Below are 26,198 nucleotides of genomic sequence, written 5' to 3' on the forward strand. Positions count from 1 at the left end.
CAATGTTCACTTTCTCCCCCCGAATGAAAGACACGTGCCCCCCTTTGGTATACAATTCACATTACCTGACAGGTCAACAGTGGGAGCCAGAATGGGTGGTTTCTGGTCAAGATAATGCTAGGCAGGTGTTGTCTTCCCACCCTTCTCCCACGTTCGAGTCTTGCTGTGCTTTTACTTATACGTATATATATATATATTTCTAAACCATCCGAGTTCATTAGTGATGATCTACCTACAGGTACAGAAAAACCATCACAAAAGGGTGAAAAACGCAAGAATTTTTCACTCTGAAAAGAAGAGCATAATGGAGTTGACTCACGTGCGTTATCTGCGATACGAATTCTGCTAAAAAAAAAAGTCTCTTCATTTAAATGAGGAGCTTATTTTCAAAAGGGGACATTTCCATATTTTTTTCCGAAATGTACTTTTTAATGGTTTATGAATCTTTGGGATAAAATCTGCCAGATTATGCAACCTCGTTCGATGATGTTCTCTTCAAGTCGTACCAATTAAAACCAGTGCTGACAGAGGATATCGAAAATCCGGGTTAACTGTTTTATTTTGACAGCACCGAAAACAGCTAGCTTTCCTTGTGCCCGAGTGGTGCAGTGGCAAAATGCTCGTCTTCCTAGGGATTTCGTGGTTCGAGCCTTTCGGGATTTCTCTCTCTGAAATTAAAGAAATTGTGAAGCGGATCCAATCGATCGTGTACTTCTGAAATATAGGGAAGTTTTTTGATGAAGGCCTTGGATCCGCTAACGGGGGGTGTCCGTTATGGAAGGTTCCACTGTAGAATTATTATGTTTTTTATGTTAATGATGAGAGGGCAGTAAGGGTACATTCCTGGGATAGTTAAAATCTTCTAGAATCAACAGGTGATTCCTCTTTTAAACGGAACATTTCCAAAATTTGAATGTATATATAGATAACTCCCTTGAATATTGATCAAGAGAAACACAGTATTTAAATATTCCTATATGACTCCCTTGTGTGTTGATAGATTTTCTAGTTTTGTAAAACGGTCCATTCTAGAAAAAAAGTTTTTGTTTTTACTTCTGCTGTAAATTTAGCGAAAGTGGAAACGTTGCTTTTTTGAAAATGAGCTTTATTATTTTTACTGGAGAGTTTTATTTCAACGGTTTTTTTCCCACTGATACTATTCTAATAGCGATTTGATATTATTCATAAATTTTGTATTTTGATTGGGATGATATTCAAATTATGATTTGAGCTTTCAATGCGATGTTATAAAATCTCCTTGATTCTTTTCGAAACTAATCGTTGATAATCTGTGATGTCTTGACTCTTTCACTACTTTAAATTAGTGTTTCTCAATCTTACGGTCCTTAGATTCTTGAAGGGGGCTCCGGATGGAAAAACCAAGTTTAAGGGGAGCCATAACAACCTGATAAGGGGACCACGAAGCTCTGTGAGGGAAAAATCGGATATAAAGAAAGGAAGGATCAAGTGAAATGGGGGGGGGGGAGAGTGTGACCACTTTCAGAATGAAGCGAAACTGCCCATAGAGCCAGAATCGTCTTAACACGTGTGCCCATTTGGACACAGCCGGAGCCATGAGTGCGCAGGACCCCCTCGATAATGAGATTTGATGCTATTTTTTTCGTGAATGAGTATGTAAATTTGTGTACAGGTACTCACAGCCAGGCAAGGAGGGGGATGATGCTTCTAAAATGGGCCTTCATAGAATCAGGGCCACCTTACAACATGAGCCCATCTAGGCATGGCCCTGGATGTCAATGGTGGAAGGGGGGTTCCTAAGTGATGAAATATGGTACCATGATTTGCGAGAGTAAATAAATGCGTAATCTGTAATTTCCGCGTGAAGTAAATACTGTACTATGTGTGTGGGCATTGGCGTACGCAGAATTTTCTCAAGGGGGGGGGGGGGGGGGGGAGTTCAATTTTTTTCTTCTTCTCAGGGGGCTTTTACTTTTTTCCTGCAAAATAACACTATAATTTCGGCTTGGGGGGTTAGAAACCCAAACCCCCCCTTTGCGTACGCCAATGTATGTGTGTATATATATATATAATATTCCGAGGGCCCATGGAGATTAAACAGCACTGCATAGATCCCCCTTTCTCACGAATACCCCTTATTCAATCGGGGGGGTCGACCTTAGTTATGACAATTTTCTTCAATATCAAAAAAATCAATTCAATAAGTAAGAAGGGTCTTGCCCCTTGACGGAAAGGGAGGGGCCCTAGGTAAAACAAGGGTCCACGAGAAAAAATATGGTCCAAAGAAAGCCACGGGCAAAAAAATTTTTTTTAAACACACTCTGCTTTAAAAAATGCCATTTTCTTTTTAAACTTCCGTAACATTTTTCATATACGTTGTTGGGCGTTGGTATTTTGAATTATGAAAGCTGTGTAACTGCTTTACGATTACCAGATGGCAGTACAAGTGTGGGACAGCTAGTTTTTTTTTTTTTTTTAAGTAGGGTTTAATTAATAAAAATTTAGTCAGATATTTGGTCCCTTTAAAAGTGTTTACTGTATTACACTTTTGTGTAATGCGGTAAAACACTGTTTCGCACAAAATGTTCCCTAACAAATTTATAAAACAAATTATAAATGTTTTCTTTGTGGTAAAATAAATAAATATTGATTATTATGTATTATTCAACATATATATATTTGTATTAGTATTTTTTTATTTTGGACGCTACGGTACTTTGAAGTACCAGGTTCATTAATGCGTTGTGTAGACCTACTAAATAATTTTAGGAGAAAAAATTGTTTTCATAGAGGCTTTATTTAGAGCTAAAATGACCTACTAAAAAATTCACGTTACAAAATTTTCATTTTGTTCATAACGTGGTGGATAAAGAGCTACCATGTAGACTAATAGAGCAAATTATTGAAGACTTTTATAGTTGTTGAATTTCAATGAATTAGTTCTCTTAAATTATTTCTTCCATTAGTTCTGAATTTTCATCTGTTCTGAAAAACGAGTTCTTTCTTGAAATATAAATTTTTATTCATTCGGAAAATAGTTCTTTCGTTAAACATGAATTCTAATAAATTGTGAAAATCATTCTTGAGTGAAACATAAATTTTAATCCATTCTCTAAAAAACTTTTCTTCCATTAAGTATAAATTTCCATCGATATTTTGAAATTACTTCTTCCATAAATGTTCTGGTATTACTTCTTTCATCAATTCGGAATTTTCATCAACTTTTGTTGATTGTGTCGCCTTTGTGGTGAGCTTCGTTTGGAAAAATGTCTTGATATAAGTGCAATAGAACCTCTCAATAACGAACACCCGTGGGACCCAAAATTTTATCCACTAACGATAAATGTCGGTTTAATAAGTAATGAAATACATTGAGACGCGTCGTCATAATTGAAAAACATGTCCGCTAACATGGAGTGTCTGTTATAGGGGATGCAAGTGTAGATTTTGGAAGCTCGGGGTATAGGAGCTCTGTGGCAAAAGATTTGGAATGCCCTGCGTCAGTGGATGATGGTGTATACTGTTCTTTAGCCTACTGTATGTTATGTTCGAATTATTCCGTTACGATAAAATATAAAATATCTCCAAAATGTGTTGGTTGTTTGAAGAAAAGAAATCCGAAATCGGGGCACCCATTTATGATTCAAAAAGATATGAAATCGTTTAAAACCATTGATTTAATTAATATTTCTTTCTTTCTTCACTGTTTTAAAGTCGAAAATTGATGAAAGAATATTTTTCGAAATTGTATAACACTGTATAATTGTATTCTAATGAAAATATTGTTATAAAAGCTCCATTTTTGATAAGATTTTTTTCTTTCTTTATTCTCAACGACGTCGAATAAAGATGAATGAAAACTTTTAAGTAAGTCCAGTGCAATACCATAAAATTTGCTGATGGGTATTCTGAACAGATTAGAAAGCTTATTGATTGGATTTACGTAATAAAAATATAGTTTCCTATAAATACTGAAAACCCGTCCGTATGAACTTGTTTTCTCATTTTGCGGGAAATTCTAAGAACTTATTCAGTTTAAGAAATTAGTGGTGGGCAATTAAATTGAAATTCTCTAAGACAAGAGACAAATTTATTTTCACTTTTTATGATTCTTGATTTTTCATCAACTCATTCAAACTAATAATTAAGATATAATGCTCAATGCAGGAGTAAATTCTTTTTCCCTGCACTTAATTTACCGCGTAATCATATGAAATAATATTTATATAAATGGTATAATATTTATCATTTACTAATAAGAACTACAAAATTATTTTCATAAACAGCGTATAATTTGATTTTTAAAAAAAAAGCTACTTTACATCATTATAAATATTAATTTATAATATATTTATATAATTTTATATAATTGAAATAAAATAGTTACATTATAATATTTTAATTTTATTTTCTGAATCCGAAAATACTTACCAGTATAGTGAACATTGAACATTGAAGGACCGGGCACACCCCGCTTCCCATCTCAAGGAGATATCGAAGCGTTCCCGAAAGATGGGTGCATCCGGAATTTTATTAAATATGTATACATATATATATATCTATATAAATTTGTATAACAGAATTACAAGTCCAATTGCAGGAGTATAAATCAACGGAATAATTATGATAAATCATGATCTAAGAATCGAAATCTAAATTGATATTATAGCGTCCTTAGCACGTCCGGACTCGATAATCAAATTCCGTTGGTGGCGGTCCGTCCGCGTTCGTTGGATGTCACTAGTCGTGTAGGCCGTACAACGACGAATCGATGTCATGTTTGCGTCACATGTGCTGGTCCAAGTGTCCCTCCCCAGCGCGACCCAACCCGCAAGGGTAAAAGGCTTATATCCCTGGAGGGACAGAGCCTGGGCCGCGACTGGTTTGTCGGTCCAAGTGTCCAAGTCAGCCAATGTTCGAACACCCAGATGTTTTAGCTCATTCTAGGCACACATTCCTGTTACATAAGCATCCTACGTCTTAATTCTCCTGGGCAATTAGGAGATTTTCATCATTCCCGAAGCTACATCGGCTGGCTAACTGGATTATGGGTGGCATTGATTCACAACGTTAACGTGTTAAGTGTTTATAGTTTCTCCAATAAAGTTCGCCGTTCAACGACGTATCAGTTTCGATGAGCGATCAGTTATAATGACTAATCGCTGACTTGATACAAATATAAAGGCCTCAACAGACAAATGCCCAACGAAGAAGCTGCAAAAAGATGGCCATAAAAATATGACGTCAAATATAACTAAAATACAACAACCCAGAATAAGAGTAATTATCACTAAAAAGCTAATGAATGACACACGCACAATAAAAACTAATGATTATGAAAAAATAAAATACACTGCCCATAAAAAAGTGGTCGTTTTATCTATGCATGGACAGTTTCCGATTCACCCCATTACAAGCATCGTTTTTTTTGAACGTGTCGATTGTGGTGGAATTCACGGACGCCGAGGGTAATCTATTCCATTTATTCACGACCCTGTTAGGGAAATATTTCCTGCGACAACCACGATCTGGACTTGTCCCTTTCTAATTAAATTTTAATTAATAATATTTTTAAGATACACCTACAGCGCATGGCCAAGATTATGCAAAATGTTCAGTGTTTTTTACCAAATCTATCTTTTAATAAACAACTCGTGATATATTTTTTTAAAGCATTGATTATCAATATTTATTTTTTCAAATTTACATAATACAGACCTACAGAAATAAAAACTAAGTTCGTATTTTTACTAGGTTTTCAACACCTGTGGTGAGTTAATAAAGATCTGGAAAACTGGAAAAATCCTTCATTGGAATTATTGTAGAAACATATTTTCTCCATTTAAAAAAAAATAGTGGATATTTATTTCTTTCATTTGTGGTAGGAGATTAAACTCATAATGGTTTTGTCAAACTGACTTCCATTTTTAATCCGATTGCATTGCGTGGGTGGTTCGTGAAAGTACGAATGGATTAACACGATAGGTGCCGAACGAGTATTTGCGTCCTTTCATACATACTCTGTTCGGATGATATAAGAAATAAATAAAGCGGAAATGATTTCTTTTCATACTTTTATCAAAAATTTCTCGCAAAGAAGCGATCCATTTTGTAGGTCGGGATCTTCTTTCTCCCAGCGGGAGGAAGTCTCTTTTGCGCGATCACCCGCTGACAATATTCACACGTATTCTTTATATCTCTCTATATATATATAACGCATAAATGAAAAGCACCGGAGGAAGATCCTAAAACTCAGCGAGTGGTAAATATGAACGCATATAATATGCTGACAAATGCGTATATAGTCCTCTCTTTTTTTATTTTTAATTCGATATATCTTTGCGTTTGAATCATATTTAACCATCTGGGCACTGCTGTTTGGAATATTAGAAAAATGCAGGTAAAAATCAATGTGCCCGTATGGTAGTTTGTCCAGCAAATGATTACGGGAGCCATTGGCGTAAGCGAAGGAAGGGTTTAGGGATTATAACACCCCCCCCCCCCCCCTTCAGAAGAAAATATTTTAACTGAATAACCTAAATTTCTTTATCTAACATTGGCTCTCTTTGGTCATGATTTTATTTCCGAGAAAAGTTAATACACTTGTAAGGTATGGAAATGCTTTGAAAAACACCTGCACTTGAAAAAAAATTCTAATAAAAATTCAAAATTTTTGGAAAATTTTCGATGATTTAAGAACCGCGTTTGACTTTAAACCATGGGCTCCGTTGATTTCTCCCCCCTCCCCGCCCCCGTTAAGCCGCCTCTGCACAGTATAACAGCAAAACGTTTACTGTGTAATATGGGTTTTGATATTGTATTTTTGCAGATTATGCACCAATTGCAAGATTATTTAAAGCGTTTTTCCGCTTTGCAACGGTTTTTTGAAGAACGTTATAAGCGGGATGCACTGCAGTTAACTCATTTTGGTAGTGAAATTTTATCGGGTTTTGTATTAAATTAAGATATAAAAATCAGTTACGAAAAATGAAATTTACGATGCATCTTTTTTCAGTCCTATTATATAAAAAGTAATTTCTCATTATCACTCTTAACGAGATAACAAATCAGTAATTTTGATTGATAACCGGACAAAAAAAAAAATTATTTCACTGTAAAGAACAAAAATGGTCGGGTTTTCTTCAACTTGGCCGTGATTCTCACTTCATTTGGCGAAGAAATAAAACGAAAAACTAATAAAAGAACCCAAGACGTTATACCACCAAGTAAAAAAAAAAATATATAAATGCATAAAAGAAAAGCAACGGCCTCTAATGAACTCGATCTTTCGCCAAGTCTATTTCCAGGTGTCTTTTCTTGCTTTTATTGTGTGTGTGTGTATATATATATATTTTTTTTTTTGCAATTCCCTTCTGAGGTTTCGCCCAATCGGGTGTCCCTTTCTCTCGGCGGGAGTGGAGCCCCGCCCCTTTGGGTCCCTGTGGGGTACCACCGATGGATGCCGGTTCGTGGCAGTAGGGGGTCCCGAGCACGAAAGGAAACAGAAAAATAATAAGAGACCAAAACTAGAGGAGGAGAGAGAGAGATACACACACACACACGCATAGAGAGAATAGATCTCGAGCCACACGCGGTCGAGAATTTCTCTTGTCGCGATCACGTTGGTTTTTATGGTGTGTTTCTTTTCCATAGGACCCTCATGTGAAATTTATGATGAGGTTGAAAGACGTTATTGCCAGTAAGTTTTGTTTTTTTTTTAGTTTTCTGCCATTATTATTTTTCCGCGATTTCTTTTTTTATGGTGTTGAACGCGTGAAGGTTTTTTGATGAATGGGTTAAAAAGATATCAGATTTTTTACGGTAAACAATCATTGATTTGCATTTTCTTTCTCAAATGTCGGTATGTATGTGATGAGAGATTCAATAATGGTTGATATCGTTATTCTTTCAAGCATTCGCGAAACGATGACGATGAATAATATACGTTTTTTCGGAAATTTGTTTAGTTTAGCAGAAAAATAGAAAGTAATTATTTTTTAGCACTTTTTGCTTTTTTTGACAATTTTAACACATAACTGTGACTTATTAAGCTTTATTCTCTGATGCCGATGTTTTCACATTCATAATGTAAAACAAAATAAAGACTTAATTAGAATCATTTGTGTTTAAAAGTATGAATTACAGCATTGATGTAAGATTATATTTATTTGAATCTTTATATGGTGAGTGTTTTAACCCTCTTGATTCACCCCTATAAAAACTTAATGAAGGAAACAAATTTTTTGTCACAGAATGGATGTTAATTTTGATATTGCTAGGAATATTTTAAATTGAAACAATGCATCAGCACAAGAGTATAATCGATTAGAGCGGGTTTTGTAAATGTCTGAAATGATTAATTAAGGGTGAGAAATAGATTTTACGTTTTAATTACGTTTAAATTGGCCTTGATTTTAATGTTACGTGTAAGATCTTGTTTTACCAAAAAGTTGAATAGTTTTTACCTTGAATTTTATTTCCAATTCCCTCTATTTTGTGCGTTTTTATAAATCACTGAACCAGTAAAATTTTAGCAGCTCTCAAAAAATGACACCAACAAGGATTAAACTCTTCCTACAAAAAAAATACGCTATGTACTTACATAGCTGTAGAAATGGCATTAAATAAATGCATAATTTACTTTCTAAAATACCAAAAAAAAATTGGCATAATGGTTTTTTTGCCATTTATATTAAAATTCCGCAGTAGGCCTATAGGCCTACATGGAACCACTGAGGATTAAATTTCAAAAGAAAAATTGAAACTAAAATTTAGAGTAGAATAGTGCCTAGAAACCATACTTGCTATAATGAAATATCAGTATTAAAACTCTGAAGTACGAGTAAAAATATTACGATGTTATAATGGGTAGAATTTTTTTCTAATTAATTTATTTAAAACATTGAAATATTCAATTGAATTCATTACGATTTGAGTATGATTGCTATTTTTGATCCGTTTTATTATTATGAAGAAAATTCATAATTTTTTGATGATAGAATTGAAATAAACTTGAACACAGAGCATCATTAATTCGTCATAACTGATAAATTTTTCACAAAATTTTTGGAATTCAAAGTGCAAAACTAAATAAAATCGTTCTTTCACCTCAATCTTAAGATCCCGTTTAGAGCTTAAAATAATTTATATATGTATGTATCAAATAATTTTCTTACAATTATTTAAAATTATAAAAATATTCCCTATCCCTGCTTCTCAGAAATCGCTGGATTGAGTTTATGATGTTTAATTTTCAGTAAGTAACCGTGATTTTTCCCTAATTGCGTTTTAAAATTAGTAGCTGACTTTACTCCAAGGATCAGATTTCATTTTTACGGCCAAGTAATAAATTTAAAAAAGCAGTCGCTTGTAATTTCCTGCGCAAAAGATTGCCAGACTTCTGTAAGTTCTGACTTAGTTTGTAGTGAAAAATAAGCCGTGTGTGACCACTAGTTTCATCTATAAAATTGCCACAGTTCATTCTGTTCATGATGTCTGTGTCTACTGTTCATCAGTAGGAAAATTTGAAGCCCCGATCGGACAACAATCCTTGGAGAAGACTGGATTATAATGTGCTTGAGCATTCTGACCTAACTCAGGCCACCGTCCGTGCACATTTTTACGGATAAGTTGCCATCTGATGGCATTGTCAGCAAATTGTGAGCTTTGGCCTGAGTTAGGTCCGTCCGTCCATGTACGGTCCCGTTCAGTGCACACGAGCTCCAAGGAAAGATTGAGATAGTCGTTGCCCCTGTGTAGTCTAGTGGTCTAGGGCGTGGGTTCGGTTACCCGCAGGGAGGTTAAATTTTCTCTCTTTCCAAAATATATCTTCGCATCAGCCAGATGTTAAAAAATTTTGTAACATTGCTCACACACTAAATGGCTGCACGATATGTAAATTTCACCTCTTGTTAAATTCCTGTTACACACGTATTATTACTTCATATTTCATTTGATGACCTCGGAATTTTCTATATCAATATTTAATTTCATTGAATTTAGCATCAAATTTAGTTGTATTCGTGTATTCCATTTCGTTGAATATTGTATAAACGGAAATTTTGAAAAGCGCCATAAAAACTTTTGTGTTCTCATATCGTAGGATTGAACGGAGGTCTCGGTACTCCGAATTCATGGCGATCTACGGACACACCAGAGGAGAGCATAAGCACGCCTTCCCAAAGTCCGACCAGTTGCACGGCTAATCTCTCTGACCAGGATGTGAGTCCACAACAGCACGATGTCTCGTTCACAATCGGCGTAACCGAGAACACGCCGTACGGTTGTCACTTTTGTGATAAGGCTTTCCCTCGATTGAGCTATTTGAAAAGGCATGAACAGGTGAGAATCTTACCATTTTTTATGACTTTTTATAATAACCACTGCTCAAACATTGATTTTGTTCTCGAAAATATTTCAGTGACTTTAGGGTGCTGATTTCGAATCTGGCATTGGTTTTTTTCAGAATGGCTCTAGTTTTTTAAAATAAAGTGAAAATTAAATTTCAATATGGTAATACCATAAGCAGCGTATTAATCACATTGACACTGTGCATTACAAACAAATACGGTAAATCATTGGAAAAAATATTTCTTAGATTTTAGGGTGATTTTGAGGCACTGATTTCAAAATTTGTCATTGGTTTTGTCTGAATTGACTCCAGTTTTTGAGACAATGCATACTCTCAGCAATGTGATTTGTATGCTGCTTATGTATTACCATTCAAATTTAATTTTCCTCAAAAACTAGAGCCAATTTGACAAAACCAATGCCATATTCGGAATCAGCCAATATGTCCTATAACCATCAACATTTCTTTGAGACCGTGATTTTTTTTGAGCATGTAATCCGTTAAAATAAAAATTAATTCAAAAAACAGCATCAGTTCGACTCGAACAATGATGGAAGTAATGTTTTTTGTCTCCTAAGGCAAACCAAGCCACTGGTTGTCTTGAAAAACTAAAGTCGAATCCAAGTTATTGATTAGAATCTATAACTTGGTCTTAGGTCTCATTTGAATCATTTATCTTCATCCAAAAATTGCTTTAAATCGGATCTGTAAACAGGATATAGCAGCTAATATGTTTATTTTGATAAATACAAGACTTTCATTTTTTTAAAAATCATTATTAGAATACCCTTAGTTAACAGCTACAGGTTATGGTGATAGTTTTTAAAACCGGATCAGAATTTCGTGGTTATCTCACGAAACCTTCAAAGTTTTTCGACGTTTTAAAGGTATGCAGTCGAGTCTCCATTGAACGAAGTTCCTTTGTTCCATTAATTAGTTCATTATATATAAAAAAATCATTATAGAAAAATAATTTTAATCGAATATAAGAAAATATGAACACACTCCGGAATAACGAAACATTCGTTCCATGGAAGTTCGTTTATACATAGATTTCATTGTGTTTTAATAAACAAATTTTTAAACAAATGAAAATCCAAATTAAAACTCAAATTAAATTTAAACAAATTCAAATTAAGATTCGTAGTAGACACTATGTGAATTTGATCATTTCAAAAATATTCAAATAATAACCAATTGATTCGCAGATGTTTAAATTGTCGGTCGTAAAGTGATTTACGTTTCTTTGCAAATACTCAATGTTACAAAAGAAACAAACTTCACGGGATAAATGTGTCATCGATCGAACTCAAATCCAGACTGTGTTCTATGTCGCAAAGCAAAATTGTGACAGAATCAAATCCATAAAATGAAAAAAAATACTAAATATATATTAATTTGATTTGATACATACTCTCCGTCTCTGTAATACAGTAGAAACTGTCTAATCCAGACGCCTTAGGACCTGAATGATTCCGAATTAGTGTATTTTACGGATTGATCAAGCTTTATTTATTTTCTAAGTACTCATACCTAGAGCATGAGTAATATGTCGCCTACGTTGTGTGTGTGTGTGTGTTTTTTTGTTTTTTTTTTGCTTCTCAGATTTTTTTAAAGAAGAAACGTAATTTTTCTTTCAATAGTTACTTACAATATAGTCTCAAGATCTTCCAAATCACTACCAAAGTAAGAAATGACTTATTATAATTGTATTCTTCCGAGTATCTTCATTACTTCCTGTTCCAGTGTGTGTGTATCACCACTTTCTGAATTAATTCTTTCTCGATTTCAAAACACGTCATAAATTTTGCGATTTTGTCATCTGTTCAGTTTTTAACAACCCATTTGACATTAGCAATGTCCATTATCTCTTCAATACCCTAATATTCTAAAATCAAGTTTCTCATACTATAATTGTATGATATTCAAAATTTTGATTTCATTGCACGTGTTTCCCGTTAGTTGGAAAAATCGAATTTGGCATCCATCGCCATGGTTGCTTTCAACTAGCGAAGTTGTGAACCCTAATTTATACCAGCATGCTATTAATTATGAGGAACAAGTGTCACTTCAAAAGCTTTTATCTTGCGTAAATACCCAATCCAAATTAATCTGGTTGAAGAAAGTCATATTTCTGTTCAGATAAATGATGCCGTAGCGGAACTGCGTGGATCGCATAATGTCCATTTCTATTGGTCACGAACATGATCGCAGTCGTAAGTTTTCTCTCTCTCAAAACACGAATATACTGAAAATATTTTTTTTTTTTTGTTCAAACAAAGAAGAATGGGTAGGTGCAAAGATGAAAATCAGTTGAAACAGTTTTTGGGTATAAAAAGATTCATAGTTCCCATTCATCGTTCCCGGATTAAGAAGTTCTTGCTGCATTTAAAGAAATGTATACACGAAGAAAAGGTTAATCTCTCAATGGGTTGCAATGTCAATTATTTTAACGTTAAGATTTTTATTACCAAGATGAACCGAAGACAAACGTTAATCTACAGCCATTCAAAAAGACATACTCAAGATTAGCCAATGGAACTCGGTATCATATCTCATCCAAACTACCATTTCCTTATGTTAAAGAACTTGGACCGAGGTAGGTCAGCACCTCCTATCTCTAGGAGGTTCTGTGTAGGCACATATCTGATTTCTTAAAGTCCGTGCATTCACATATTTTACGCCCCATTCACCTAACAATCAAAAAGTTAGCAAGGCCGACAGAAAAGCGATCCATATTCAATTAAGTGCTCACCGAAACTCTTAAAGTTGTATCAATTCGCATATGTAAATTAATTTACATAAAAAAATATCAGTCTCATTTCTTATTAACGAACATATCTGCTAACATGATGATGGTGTGAAATTCTTATTTGTTACTTAATTATTACGAAAGAAGTGTTTTATAGAGTGTGAATAAATCATTCTTCTCATGCCGTCTAGCCAGCTTGCCGCTATACTTTTAATTGAAACAATACATTATGCAATTTAATCAATTAAAATGGATTTTTTTAATTACTTAAAAGGGTTAAGATATGAATAATGATGTTTAAGGTAATGATTAATTAAAATATACATTTCACCTTAATTTTAATGTTATTTATAAACAGATAAAATCTTGCTTAGCGAAGTTAAATAGTTTTCGCATTGAATTTAATTTCTAATTAATTCAGTTCGATGAGATTTTATGAATTTCTGAAGAAACGTAAAATTTCAGCAGCTCTCAAAAAATGACACCGAACAAGAAATAGACTTTCTAGATTTAAAAAAAAGTAGCACTTATATAGCTGTATTCTGTACTGAAATGACAATAAAAGATGTGTCTGGTAGAAAAGTGTTTTCAAATCACACTTTACGTAAGATTGTTGGAATTCAAAGCGCAAAACCGAATAAAAAAAATTTCTTCCTCTCAACCTTAAGATATCCCGTGCATAAAATAATTTTCCTACAATAATTTACGGCTATAATAATCATAACATTTGATCTATTTTTAAAAAGCACTGGATTGAGTTTATGATAGTTAATTTATAATAATTAACCACAATTTTCCCTGATTGCGTGTTAAAATTAGTAGCTCACTTTTCTGCAAGGATTAGAATTCTTTTTTTACGGCCAGGTGTTAAATTGTGAGACTGCGAGAGCCAGTATTTCCTCGTATTGTTCCTGGTCAGTCTATTCTGGTCTAATTTTTTATGAGAGGTGAAGTGTTTCTTCAAACCTGTGGAATTCTCCTCAGAAGAAGTCTGAGTCTGGTAGAGTTTTTAGGAGCTGTATAGTCTAACCCCCCTGGTGGAATTCTAACGAAATGGAGTCCGTGTCAGAATTCTTGATTTTTGTCTTAATTTCAATCATATATATAATCTAATTATTTTAATCTTTAATTTATTTTTATCTTAATTTCTATGGCAGAACTCTCACACTGACTGACTGAGCACACAGCATTTTTTCAGGGAGTGCCTGGCCTATTGGCCTCCCTCAGAAAGTGACCCGGCTAATTCTTAAAATTTAAATTTGGTCTAATTTCTACGTACAAGGTAAAGTCTTCATCTGTTAAATCACAACACAAAATGATTACGCAGGCCTTTTACCAGAACCATCTTTAACTATTTTCTCATAGATTATCTGCCACCCAGAGAAAATTGGCAGAGAAATTTGCACATGTTGCACATGCTTAAATATGACCATAGACCGGGACTGTCTTAAGAGCATCATGGGCACCCACACCAAGGGATTTTTCTGAGGTCCTTACCTGGCAAATTCTCGAAAATTTCAACCGGTTTTCATTTTTGTGAGGCCTTTCCTTCTCTTGAGGCCCTTGGGACGTGCCCGAGTGGACCCATGCGTTAAGACGACACTCTGCCATAGACTGAAGTGTCACTCTATTAATTACGATGTTTTTTCATTAAAAAGAGATAATGAAGATGATCTTTATGATCATATTTATGTTGAAATATACATAACCTTTTATATGGATGAAACAAAGCAATCTCTCTGTATCACTCTGGCATCGAATCTGTTAGACAATTCGATACATGGTTCACTGAATGACTACAGATTCATCAATGATGGTCTCTCGCGTGAGAAAATATACGACGATCTATTATTCTTCATTCTGAGGGCGAGAGAGAGAAATCGATCTCTCATCCTATGGCAGAGATTAATCGTTTTTTCACGGCACATACTATATACTACCTAGAAGTGGAAAAAAAAACCCGGGTATTTGTTTGATACTTGAAGCAATTATCGACAAGAGGAAAGAAAACATCTCGGAATCGAGATACAGCTCTTCAACCAGCAGCTTTGTACCAGACAAATACTGTCTGAAAAGATTTCAACTGGAAGGTAGGGGGAAAAAAAGATAGTGTCCTGATGGCAATTGATGTGTGGGGTGGCAGAGACTGTGTGTAGCTCCTTCTTTTGTTTTTTTCCTGACGAAATATCCTATCCTCTACCGATTCCTTTTGTTCGTCAAACCGTGTAAGCTGGAATAAGATGAGAAATAAAATAAGAAAAAAATAAAATAAAATAAAATCCTTTCTTAAAAAAAGTTCTTTGCCCTTATAGGAAGTTGCTGTTTTAGAGAAAATTGTCTTCTTTTATGTAAGCCAACTTAATTGGCAGCGGTCCGGAGGACACAAAGCGGCACCTAGCACCCCACTAATTACCGCACTGACTCATTAAGGATCCATTAATTAGGCGCTGGAGCGGAATGATCGGTGACTTTTGAGGATTGCGAGAATAAGAAGGAAGTGGTTCTCACATACTCTGACTTCTTTTATTCTCTTCGTCATGGACATTGGGAAACTTGATGACCTGATGTACCGACGAGAAATCAATCCTTCTTGAAGATACCGAGCGGTCATTCAAAGACTGCTTGGGAAGTGAAATTCCTAGTAATTTATATCTGTCGATGAAAGGAAAAAAAAAATTAGAAGACGCCGTTAGCGGAATATTACGTGATCATGGCACGAAATTATTTGTTTCTTATGTATTAAGAAGGAACTGTTTTTTTAAGGCTGGTGAATAGATCATTCTCTCATACTGCCTGCAAAAATTTTTCGCATGTGACAACCAATGTTTTCTCTTCCGTTCTGGTAGAAATTTTAGAATGTGAAGTTCGTGTTCTGGTCTAATTTATATATATATATATGAGATATATTATTATGAGATGAAGTTTTCTCTTACCCTGCGATTAATTCTCATCAGATGAGATCATTTCTCCCTAATCACTGGGTTCAGCTATACGCTTTAGTCAAATGGCTTGTAAGTTGCATCGATTTGGTGGCTGTCTTCATGGGGAGAACGACGCGAGTGATTCGATAGTTGCGAGCACGGGGCAAGGGGAGCCATCACTATAAATCTTCGCTAACTTTCCGACACAACTTTGCCTCTTTTGAGGTAACGGAAGTAAGGTGCTTTGCATCAGTCCGGGGTTGTGAGTGGTTCTATCTATCTATCAGATGAGATCAGCGTCTGACAGAAAATTTGAGAAGTGATGTCTGTGTACCTGGGAAGACTTTTAGGAGATAAAATTTTTTGTGTCGTTAAATTTTCAGAAAATTAACGCTACAACTGGTGGAATTTATGTGTGACATATTTTTTTCTATGTGATGAAGACTACATATGACAGTATATTTAGAAGATGAAGTTCACATCTGATAACAATTTTAAGGAAATGAAATTTATCTGATATAGTTTCTATGAGGTGAAGTCTTCACATGCGGAGAATTCCACGGGTTAAGTCTGCATATGGTAGAGTGTTTAAGACGTAAAGTCTCTGTATCTGGGAAAATTTTTAAAATAAAATAGGTAAAAATAGATGAATATAGGTAGAATTTTTAGAAAATGAAGTCTACACCTGTTGGAATTCTTACGAGACGAAATTTGTGTCTACGGATTTTTCCAGAGGTGAAGTCTCTATCTGGCCGAATATTTAGGAGATGATATCTACATCTGATAGAATTTTTAGGAGATGAAATTAAAGTATGGTCTAATTTCCATTAGATGAGGTCTACGACTATCGAATTCTAATCATATGAAGTCTACGTACGGTACAATTTTTAGATAAATAGTCTGCGTATCTGATTTACAAGAGGTGATGTTTGTAATCCATGGGAATTTTTTGAAACTGAGTTCTGTCTTTTGGAATTATGCAAGCAGAATAACTGCAATAACTGAAGTAATACTGCACTGAGATGCGTAACTGGTTTCTTAAAAAATATATGTAACTACACGTATATTTGTAATCACTTTATAATAGAAGTTTTTCATATTTTCCACCGTTTTAAATGCTTTATATGAGAATAGTTTGGTTATTATGGGGGGGGGGGGAGAGAGAAAAATCGAAATTAATTTCGTTTCGCAATATTAGGGGCAACACAAAAAACGTCATTAAAACACATTATGACCGTGTATTTCAATTTAACTTTGTCTTAGCAAATCCGTAGATAGAAGTTCTATCAATTTAGACATTTCGCATCAAAACCTTATCAACAAACATGCACACATATATACCATAAAATGCCCCCTCCTCCTTTAGATCTCTAGCCAGAATTCTTAGCAGGTGCCCTACATTAATTTTCTTGTAAATGTGCGAAATGTTTCAAATTTTCTCTGGGTGGGGGGGGGGGGGAGTTTATCGGTCTTCTAGAATGAAGTCCTACGGTTTTCGTCCATGTGGTGGGGGAGGGACATGCATTGGCGTAAGCAAAAGAAGGGTTCTGGAGTTAACCCTCCACTTTGAGCCGATATTATGATTTATATTTAAAGACTCCCCCTCCACCCCGGGGGAAAAAGTGTAAAAAACCCCCTCCCTTTGAGAAAATCCGTTGTACGCCACTGGGGAGGGATTCAACTATAAAACTGTTCGTCACAGTGCAGCAAAATGTCCAAACCTCACCCAGGGTACAATCTAAGCGGGACCTTTAGGATTCAAATTGGCAAAAATTTACCTTTTTGAGAAACTTTGCAAACTGTTTTGTTTTTCCTAATAACATTTTTTTTAATGTTGGTAAGAAATTCTTAAATAGAATATTTTTCCAGATTTTTTTTTTTTATCATCTTAACACAGTAATTGTCATTTCACTGATTCCACCTACCACAAGACACAAGAAGTGTGTATCACTAAAATTCTTGTTTTTCTCATTTTTTTAAGCTCGTGGATTTGCTCCATTTGTTTTCCACTTATGTGTACAAAAGGAAATATACATCTCATCTTACTTTTTTTTTTCTCCATTTCCTTGTCCATTGTATTGTCTATTTTTCGATCACCATCATGAGTCCGAGACAGACTTTTACCTGATCAGAAGAGCCCTGTTCTTTCCTATATCGAGTCGATGCTAAAAATTATTCGATTTGCGGACGTCACGGACGAGAAAATCCCTCTTTTAGCATTTCCTGCTAAATAGATCGAGTATTTGTTATTCGAGGTGGATGAACCATCGAGTAAAAAAAAAACCAATTAAGTTTTTATTCATGAAGAAAAAAAACCGGATAATTATCAGTATTATATCAGCCACTGCTCGGAAACATATCAATATTCCCCCACATCCTCCTATTCCAAAATTATTTTTCTCATAAAGAGAAGTTTTGATTAACATTTGATATCAGTTTATAGCAATTTATCAACAGAATCAAATAAACTTTTCCAAATCGGAGATTATGAATTCGGTAGTTTAGGTCTATATACTACTTTTGAGACAATGGGGAGATAATATTATACAGAAGCACTGATAAAGAATCTATTAAGACAAAGTTTTAAAATTTTATATGGGAAAAGAATGAAATTTTGCATCATTTTATTTGTTATGTATGCATTAACTCCTAACATCCATTATTAGTTCTGTGTATTGTTCATATATGTATGTGCATAATTATTTTGATATTATTATAATAATAGTTATTTTAAATATTTTTTGAAAAAAAAATTTTTTTTTTCATGAATACATTAAATGTTTTTCGTAAATATTTACTTTCGTATATTTTCATTGAATTATTATTATTATTATATACAGTAGTTTATTTTTATAGCCTTTCAAATATGCATTTTTTTTTTTCTATTTTACTAAAACATTCTATTCTTCTCGTTACTTACTAGTAAAAATACCCAATTATGAGAGGTTTTTTTTATTCTTGGGATATTATAAATTGGGGATAACTGTTATTAAGAGACAAATATTTGTTTGCATTGCTTTAAAGTGCATATTTTTTTTTTTTTTTTTTTGGAAACACCGTGGAAAAGCTAGGGGTACGTACTCTGGGCAACGAAATAAGTCTGGCGGCAGAGTTTTGGCGTTTAGCAGGGACCCGTGGAACCGAAAACATCGTTATTAGAGCCATTGTTGAGAGAAAATTGTTGGACATTTCTTGACCATTTCGGACATTTACCGAAATTTGATCATTTTTTCAAGTTCAGCAGGGGTGCTCAACCTTTTAAAGAGTGCGGGCCACTTGATTGGTTTGAATACGTGTCGCGGGACACAAGCGATCTGTAAATTCAAGACACCGCATGTCACTTGAATGATCTATCTGTAAACGTGCTGCGAGTCACTTAAGTGGTCTGGAATGTGTTATACAGATTACCATAGTGGCCCGTGACATATTCCCAGACTACTTAAGTGACCCGCAACAACGCCCCAAGACACAAGTTATCTGTGAATGTGCCGTGGGTCACTAACGTGTCTTGGAAACGTGTTGCGGGTCAATCAAGTGATCTAGAATTGTGCCCGGGTCACTCAATTGGTCTGGAAATGTGCCAGGGGTTACTTAAAGAATCTGGTTATGTGCTGCTTTGTTAATTTTTATAAAATTAAGTTAAAAGCCACATATGATGACTCGGAGGAACATGGGTTGAGCATGAATGAAGTACAGTAAACTGCAGCTTTTCGCACAAGCCAGATTCTCCCACAGACGAAGAATATAAGAAAATGTGATACCGTACTGCAAATAAGACAAATAAGTTTATTCTTCAAATATATTTCCCCCCAGAAAACGAACTTCAAAAAACGAAATTCTCATTGGATCACTCAGATTTTCGTGAACGCATGTGATATTTACAGGCCCGTCATTTAGGGGGAGGGGCAAGGGCCCTCCCTGCCCCCCCCCCCTCCTGGAAAAAGTTGAGATGACGGCTCTGGACATTTAGCATTATTTTTCTGTAACGACTATTTTTTTGTTGGAAGTATTTTCGTTTAACGAAATTATATTCTTTTAACGTCTTATATTTTTCTTTTAAAAGTATGTAGTAATACGGATAGTTACGAATAGTTTCGTTACGAGTCTCTCATTTACATCAACAAGAAATTTCAGTTTAAAAACTATATTTCTATTGAAAATTCAGATGTGAAATAAATTTTTCACGTAGGCTATTGGATGCATGTTTGTTGTATTACGAATCAAACTGTTATCGATGGGATGTTTGTTTGTTTTTCAGTATTTTGTTTTTCATTATTTATTACTCATCTATTTCTAATTATTATGAGAAAGAAATGAGAATTTTGTTTGTTTACATTAGTTTTAATTTTTAATTTAATCTTTTTAAATTTTCAGTTAGAAATTCCAATTTTACAGGGGTGTTTTTTTCCAAAGTTTCAAGGGTTTTTTTCCCCTCCTTTTTTAGTTACTCTTTCAGTATTTTAATATTTTTCTCCTAGTTAAGGACTTTTTCCCCAAATTTTATTTCCATATTTTTCTACGCTTTTTTAAAATTTCCTCTCACTTATTTTTTTTTTTCATTTCATATAATTTTTTGGAGTTAAAATTATGTGCAAAAATTAAAAGCAGATCAGATAAAATTTATAAAATAATTAGTTGAAATGTTGAAAATAAAGAAAAAATCGGATAAAATGTGAAAATTTAAAAAATATGGAAATCAAAGAAAAATAAACAGATAAAATTTAAATATTAGAAAATATTAAAATTTGGAATATTTTCCGATGCAGTATGACATGAACAGGAAATACACAGAAAAAACTGAAAGAAAAAAATCGATTGATATGCAAATTGAAATAATATATATTATATAATAAGCTACTCATTTTATTCCTAACATTCTTGAACCCCTAGAATGACAGGATTTTTAGGAGCCCCCCAGGACAAGACTTAAATCTGGCCTCCTTATTTTGATTATGCGGTTGGTTTAAAAAAAATATATATAGTGTGAAATTATAAAAAAAAAAGGTATCGCCACACAGGGCCCCGGTAACATTGTCTCGTGAACATCCTGCCATGTAGTGCGGACCCTGCACTTGCTGATCATCAATATGGGATTCCCTGTGTAAATTTTTGAAACTGACAGACGAGGCTCGGGGTTTGTTGTAATCTTGGCAAGATTTGGCGCCGGAACAAGACGCATAGCAACCCTTGTGGAAGTTAGCACACCGCCCTCCCGCGGCTCATCTTCAACACACAGCAGCAGCAGCAAGAGAGCGAGTTGAACGCAACATCCCAAGCAGTTGCCCACCAGCAGCGAGGACCCGTCTGTTCGTGTGTCCTTCACTAATGAAGATATCTTGGAGGAGGGCGGGTCACCCTCCTCTTTCCCTTCCATTCCTATCTATCGTGGGGCGATAGTAGTAGTGGTGGTGGTGGTGGTAACGGGCGTCTGCATGCATTTACTGTGTATAGTGGGAACGGAACAATCCTCCTCACGGGTCCGCGCTCTCCGTGGGGGATACTAAGGAAACCTTCGGGGTCCCCCCTTGTGCACCTCCCGCGAAGCAGCAGCATCATCATCATCGCCCGGGCGCCATGGGAAAGGCTCCGCGGGAAACAAGTCCAGTTGGCAAAAGCTTTTATCCGTTTTATGCATGACATCCTCTGGGCCCTGAAAACCATCAACAAGAAAATGTATTAAAAAAAATGAGTGAATACTTCCCATAATAATAATGATGATGATGATGATGATACAGCGGATCTTGTAGCTTAAAGCACCATTGCAGTGATTATTACACACCGGCCCTTCCTACATCGTTCAATATTTCGTTTTGCATGTCTTCAATCAGGGCCAGCAATTAGGGAGGGGGAGTAAAATGGCCTGCTGCCCCCCCCCCCCGCGTGTCGGATCGAATTTAACGGTTAGAGAAGTGGTTCTCAACCTGGGGCCATATGGGCCTCCTTTAGGTCTTGGTACGTTCTAAAGGAGCCACGGGTAAAAATTAAATGAAAGGGGAGCCACGACAAGTTGTGAAGGGCACTCCCCCCCCCCCTTTTACCCTTTTATAGAGCTGTGAAAATAATACAGCTTTCAAGTGAAATATGGGTGGGAAAGATATGTACTTTCAGAATCCAGCAAAGTTGTCCATAGAACCAGGGCCATCTTACCGATGTGAGCAGGGGCGTATGCAGGATCGACCTTTGGAAAGGGCACAGAAGGGTAGGGGAGAGGAAAAAATTTTCCACCCCCAACAGAAATTGGTTAATATATCATATACATAAAGGGTAATTTCTTTCTGTATTTAAATTTTTTCACCGAAATATTAAATGTTTTTTTAAATTTTTGTTCGTCTTGGGTGGGGGCACAGGTCCCTGAGCACCACCCTGCGTACGCCGCTGCATGTTGGCATGACTCGGGGTCTCATACTTATAGGGGACTTACACGATGAGATCTGGTACTACGATTTCCAAATGTGTGTAAATATGTAAGCTGTCACTTCCAGCCGAAAGTGTGAGTACCTAACAGTCTGGGTGCGTAAATAGTGCTCCTATTGCTCTCTGTGGTGAGACACAGAAAACCAACTACAGCAGACCACCACTGTGGTGACGGTGGGGTTTGAACCCGGTTCCCGACGATACGAGTCCGTCGCCGTGACCTCTCGACCACCACATCACGACCATGGGTTATAAAAAATTTAGAAACACTGGGTTAGAGGATCAATTCGGTCCGAAACCGAATATGGGGGGTCTTAGAAATATCTCTCTTTCTGGCTGACCAAATATGTAGTTACGGTCCTAGTGCCAGGCGCAGACATTTGAGGCCTGATTGAGATAAGAAAAAAAGCTGTGGTCCTCTGCACCAGTGTTTCCTAACACTTTTCCGCCCATAGTGCCATATTCTGATCTTCGAGTCATATTTTCTTTTCCTCTAGTTCTCCATCTATCCAAGGCCTGCCACTCTAATCCAGGACCAAATCCCTTTCTACTTATTCAATTTATTTTTTGAGTAAATTTATATTAAACAAAATTTTATAAATGACTTCAATCTCCGGACAATTGGACTAGATTTCAGCGAGGTTCCCTCTTGTGAGGGGATTCTATGCCACGCCGTCTCAGCATCACGGTTCCGAAAGCAGTGATTTTCTGGTTCTAGGGTCCCATACTTAGCCGGAAGTAAAAACTTACATACGTGTCTGCATATTTACTCTTGAAAATCCTAGTACCGAATCTAAACGGACGGGGGGGGGGGGGACGTAATGCGTCTTATCGTTATTTTATCTTAGGGGTTACAGCCCGAATATTTTGTGGTCCAGATCCAGTGCACCCTTTTCACGCTTTTAGTCTGGCCTTAGCTGTAACTAAATTGACTGCTTTAGGGCTGCATTTATTTCGTAATGAAAAAATTACATGGTAGCATGGTATTGACACTGGCCATTTAAGGCAAAATATGTGGACCGAAATATTTTCTTCCCTCTTTTGGTGTCTCCGAGTGAATCAGATCCTACATTAAATCAAAGGTAGACAAAATCAGGCATTGGGGGGGGGGAAGGCACCATGTCAAGAGTCAAACATCTCTCCTAGGCTCTTCTAGGCGAGACTTCTTCTAGGTGAGGATTCTTGACAAGTCGTAGTCCAGGGGTCTTGAAAGCCACCAAGTCTCCTAGTCCATGGCCCGCGGGTCACATGCGGCCCTCGAAGTTTTTTGCAGTGGCTCGACGATAAATAGATAAACAGGCTCACACACACACACACATAGGAATTTATAGAAATGCAGAAAAAAAACTACAATGAAAAAATTTATTACACGAGAATTGGTTATTGGAGATTAGGGGCCATTCAAGTATTACGTAAGCAGATTTTCAGCCATTTTTGACCCCCTCACCCCACTTGTCAGCAAAAAGTCAGCAAAACACTGACCCCCCTCCCCATGTCAGCAAAATTTCGTCAGCAGCATAGAATATTTCATTTCTTCAAAAAGGGATGGTTGATGACGTAAGCAACCTTCAAATCCCCATCCCCTCTTGTCATCAAAAGTCAGAAAATCCGAAACCCCCTCCCCCCCCCCCCTTCGATGCTGACGTAATACTTGAATGGCCCCTTAGTGAGAAAAATAATTTCAGAAGTACCGTCAGTATTGAAAGGGTTAAGATGATAGCCAAAACAGTCCCTCAGGGAAGCTGGTTGATTCCTTGTAAGCAAATACTGTATGAAAGAAAAATTCCTGAAAAGAGAAAAAAATTTAACCCTACGTGGCCTTTCTAGGGGGTTTCACTGTAATAATAATAAATTATTTTCATAAAAAATGCCCCCCCCCCCTAAAAATTTTTATTTCAATTAAAATTATTTCAATGGAAATAAAAATATTTGAAGTATTTACCACGCAATTAATTTTGTTTTTTACATATATAATCGAATGCTATGCATTTAAATTTATTTGTTAATGCTGAATTGAATTTGTCTGAGTCATCATGACTAACGATTCGGTGTCATGTTTCTTAAGGTTCACAGCGACCAGATGCCTTTTAAATGCGATTTCTGCCAGAGACTTTTCAAGCACAAGCGTAGCCGCGACCGCCACGTCAAGCTGCACACCGGGGACCGCAAGTACAAGTGCACTCAATGCGAATCCGCGTTCTCCAGAAGCGACCACCTGAAGATCCACATGAAGACGCACGACAACGGCAAACCCTATCAGTGCACGGTGTGCAATCGCGGATACAACACGGCGGCAGCACTCACGTCGCACATGCAGAACCACAAGAAAGAGGAACACAACAACGCGTACACATCGGCTAATCAGTTCAGGTGTCTTCAATGTTCTTCGTCTTTCGCCACGTCCGACGAACTTCATGTGAGTACAAATTATTCTTTCATTATATTCGTGTGCAGTGGCGTACTTACAGGGCACCCTGGTCAAAAGCAGACACTTACGATTCAGAATTTTCTGAAACACTTTTTATTCAAAGTTTTATTTTCAGATTTCTTTTTCTTTGCTTTCACTTTTGAGATTTTGTACATTAATTGGGATCAAGGGGTCTCAAAAATGTCAGCCAAACTCCTTAAATGACCCTGTTCACATATAGGTGTCGATAATGTTGCCATGGCAAGTATTGTAGTTGCTGATGTATCATTAAAAAACAACTTTCAGCAATTTTCTATTATCACATATTGTGGTGCTCACTGTATTATGATCCAACCATGACTCAGTTAAATATCAATCTAGTGCTTACAGAGGCGCATTTATGCTTTGGCCGCCCGTGGGCTCAGAGCTGAATCTTGAATCTTGTGAACTACTCGACCGCAGAAGGCGCCAATTGAAGGGAGGTGATTGTTTATCACCAAAATATTATTCGCTTATACTTGAAAAATGTCCGAACCGGCCTTGCGCGTGGGCTACACGAATTTTGCTGCCCTTCTCCCATTCTAGTCTAATTTTCTTGACTTCTTTTTATTCGAATTCCCCCCCCCCCCGTATGCTTTATAGGTCACTCTTTTGATCGTTTACACATGCTCTAGGTCATTCGTTTTGTCATTCACAAGCTTACATACACTCTAGGTCACTGACTGGCCTAGTCCCTCACTCTGTAGGTTATTCTTTTGGTCATTCACATGCTTACTCACGCTCTAAATCCATGTTTTGCTCACTCATGTGCTTGCAAACTCACTAGTTCTCTCTTCTGGTCACTCACTGACCTAGCTCCTTGTTGCCTAGGCAGAAGCGGATTTATTGAAATTCATACAAATTTTTCCGCCCTTCTCCCATTCCGCTAACTTTTTTTGCCACTCATTCCTAAAATTTGCCACGCCCCCTGAACTTGCCACCGAGGGCTATAGACCACTGACCCCCCCCCCCCCCCCCGTAAATACGCCACTAGGTGCTTCTAAATGTGTGAGTCATTTAAATAATTATCATTTTCATGAGTGACTACATGTCACTGGACAAGGGTACCACTGGAGTCAAAAGTTTGAAAATCACTATATAAATATTTGGTTGTAATAAAATATGCTGTTTCGCATTATAAGATACGAAATCTTTAAAAGATGTTGAGGAAAAAAATACATTGGCCCTAATTCAAAGAATTCATTCAAACGGCCCTTTTGAGGGAATACCTGCAATTTTAGAACCGCATGAGAATTCAATTCCGAGGAATTGGGTAAATATGCTTCATAAATTAAAATCAGTTTTTTTTTGTTAAATTAAACTTCATTTTTGAAA

The 26,198-nt window shown here is 36.1% G+C and overlaps 1 protein-coding gene across 1 annotated transcript in view; it reads left to right on the forward strand.

Annotated features, from left to right (window-relative positions):
* LOC149075834 (zinc finger protein 423-like) overlaps positions 1 to 26,198 on the forward strand; it is a 122,396-nt gene that overhangs the window by 84,747 nt on the left and 11,451 nt on the right. The window contains exons 3-4 of the mRNA XM_089242150.1: positions 10,082 to 10,320; positions 24,483 to 24,833. Of these exons, the coding sequence (XP_089098276.1) occupies positions 10,082 to 10,320; positions 24,483 to 24,833 (590 nt within the window). The remainder of the gene's footprint in view (positions 1 to 10,081; positions 10,321 to 24,482; positions 24,834 to 26,198) is intronic.

This window comes from Pholcus phalangioides, unplaced genomic scaffold (genome assembly GCF_987345545.1).
Source record: "Pholcus phalangioides strain wild (caught in Gottingen) unplaced genomic scaffold, Ppha-v1.0 ptg000015l_1, whole genome shotgun sequence".
Taxonomy (NCBI): Eukaryota; Metazoa; Arthropoda; class Arachnida; order Araneae; family Pholcidae; genus Pholcus; species Pholcus phalangioides.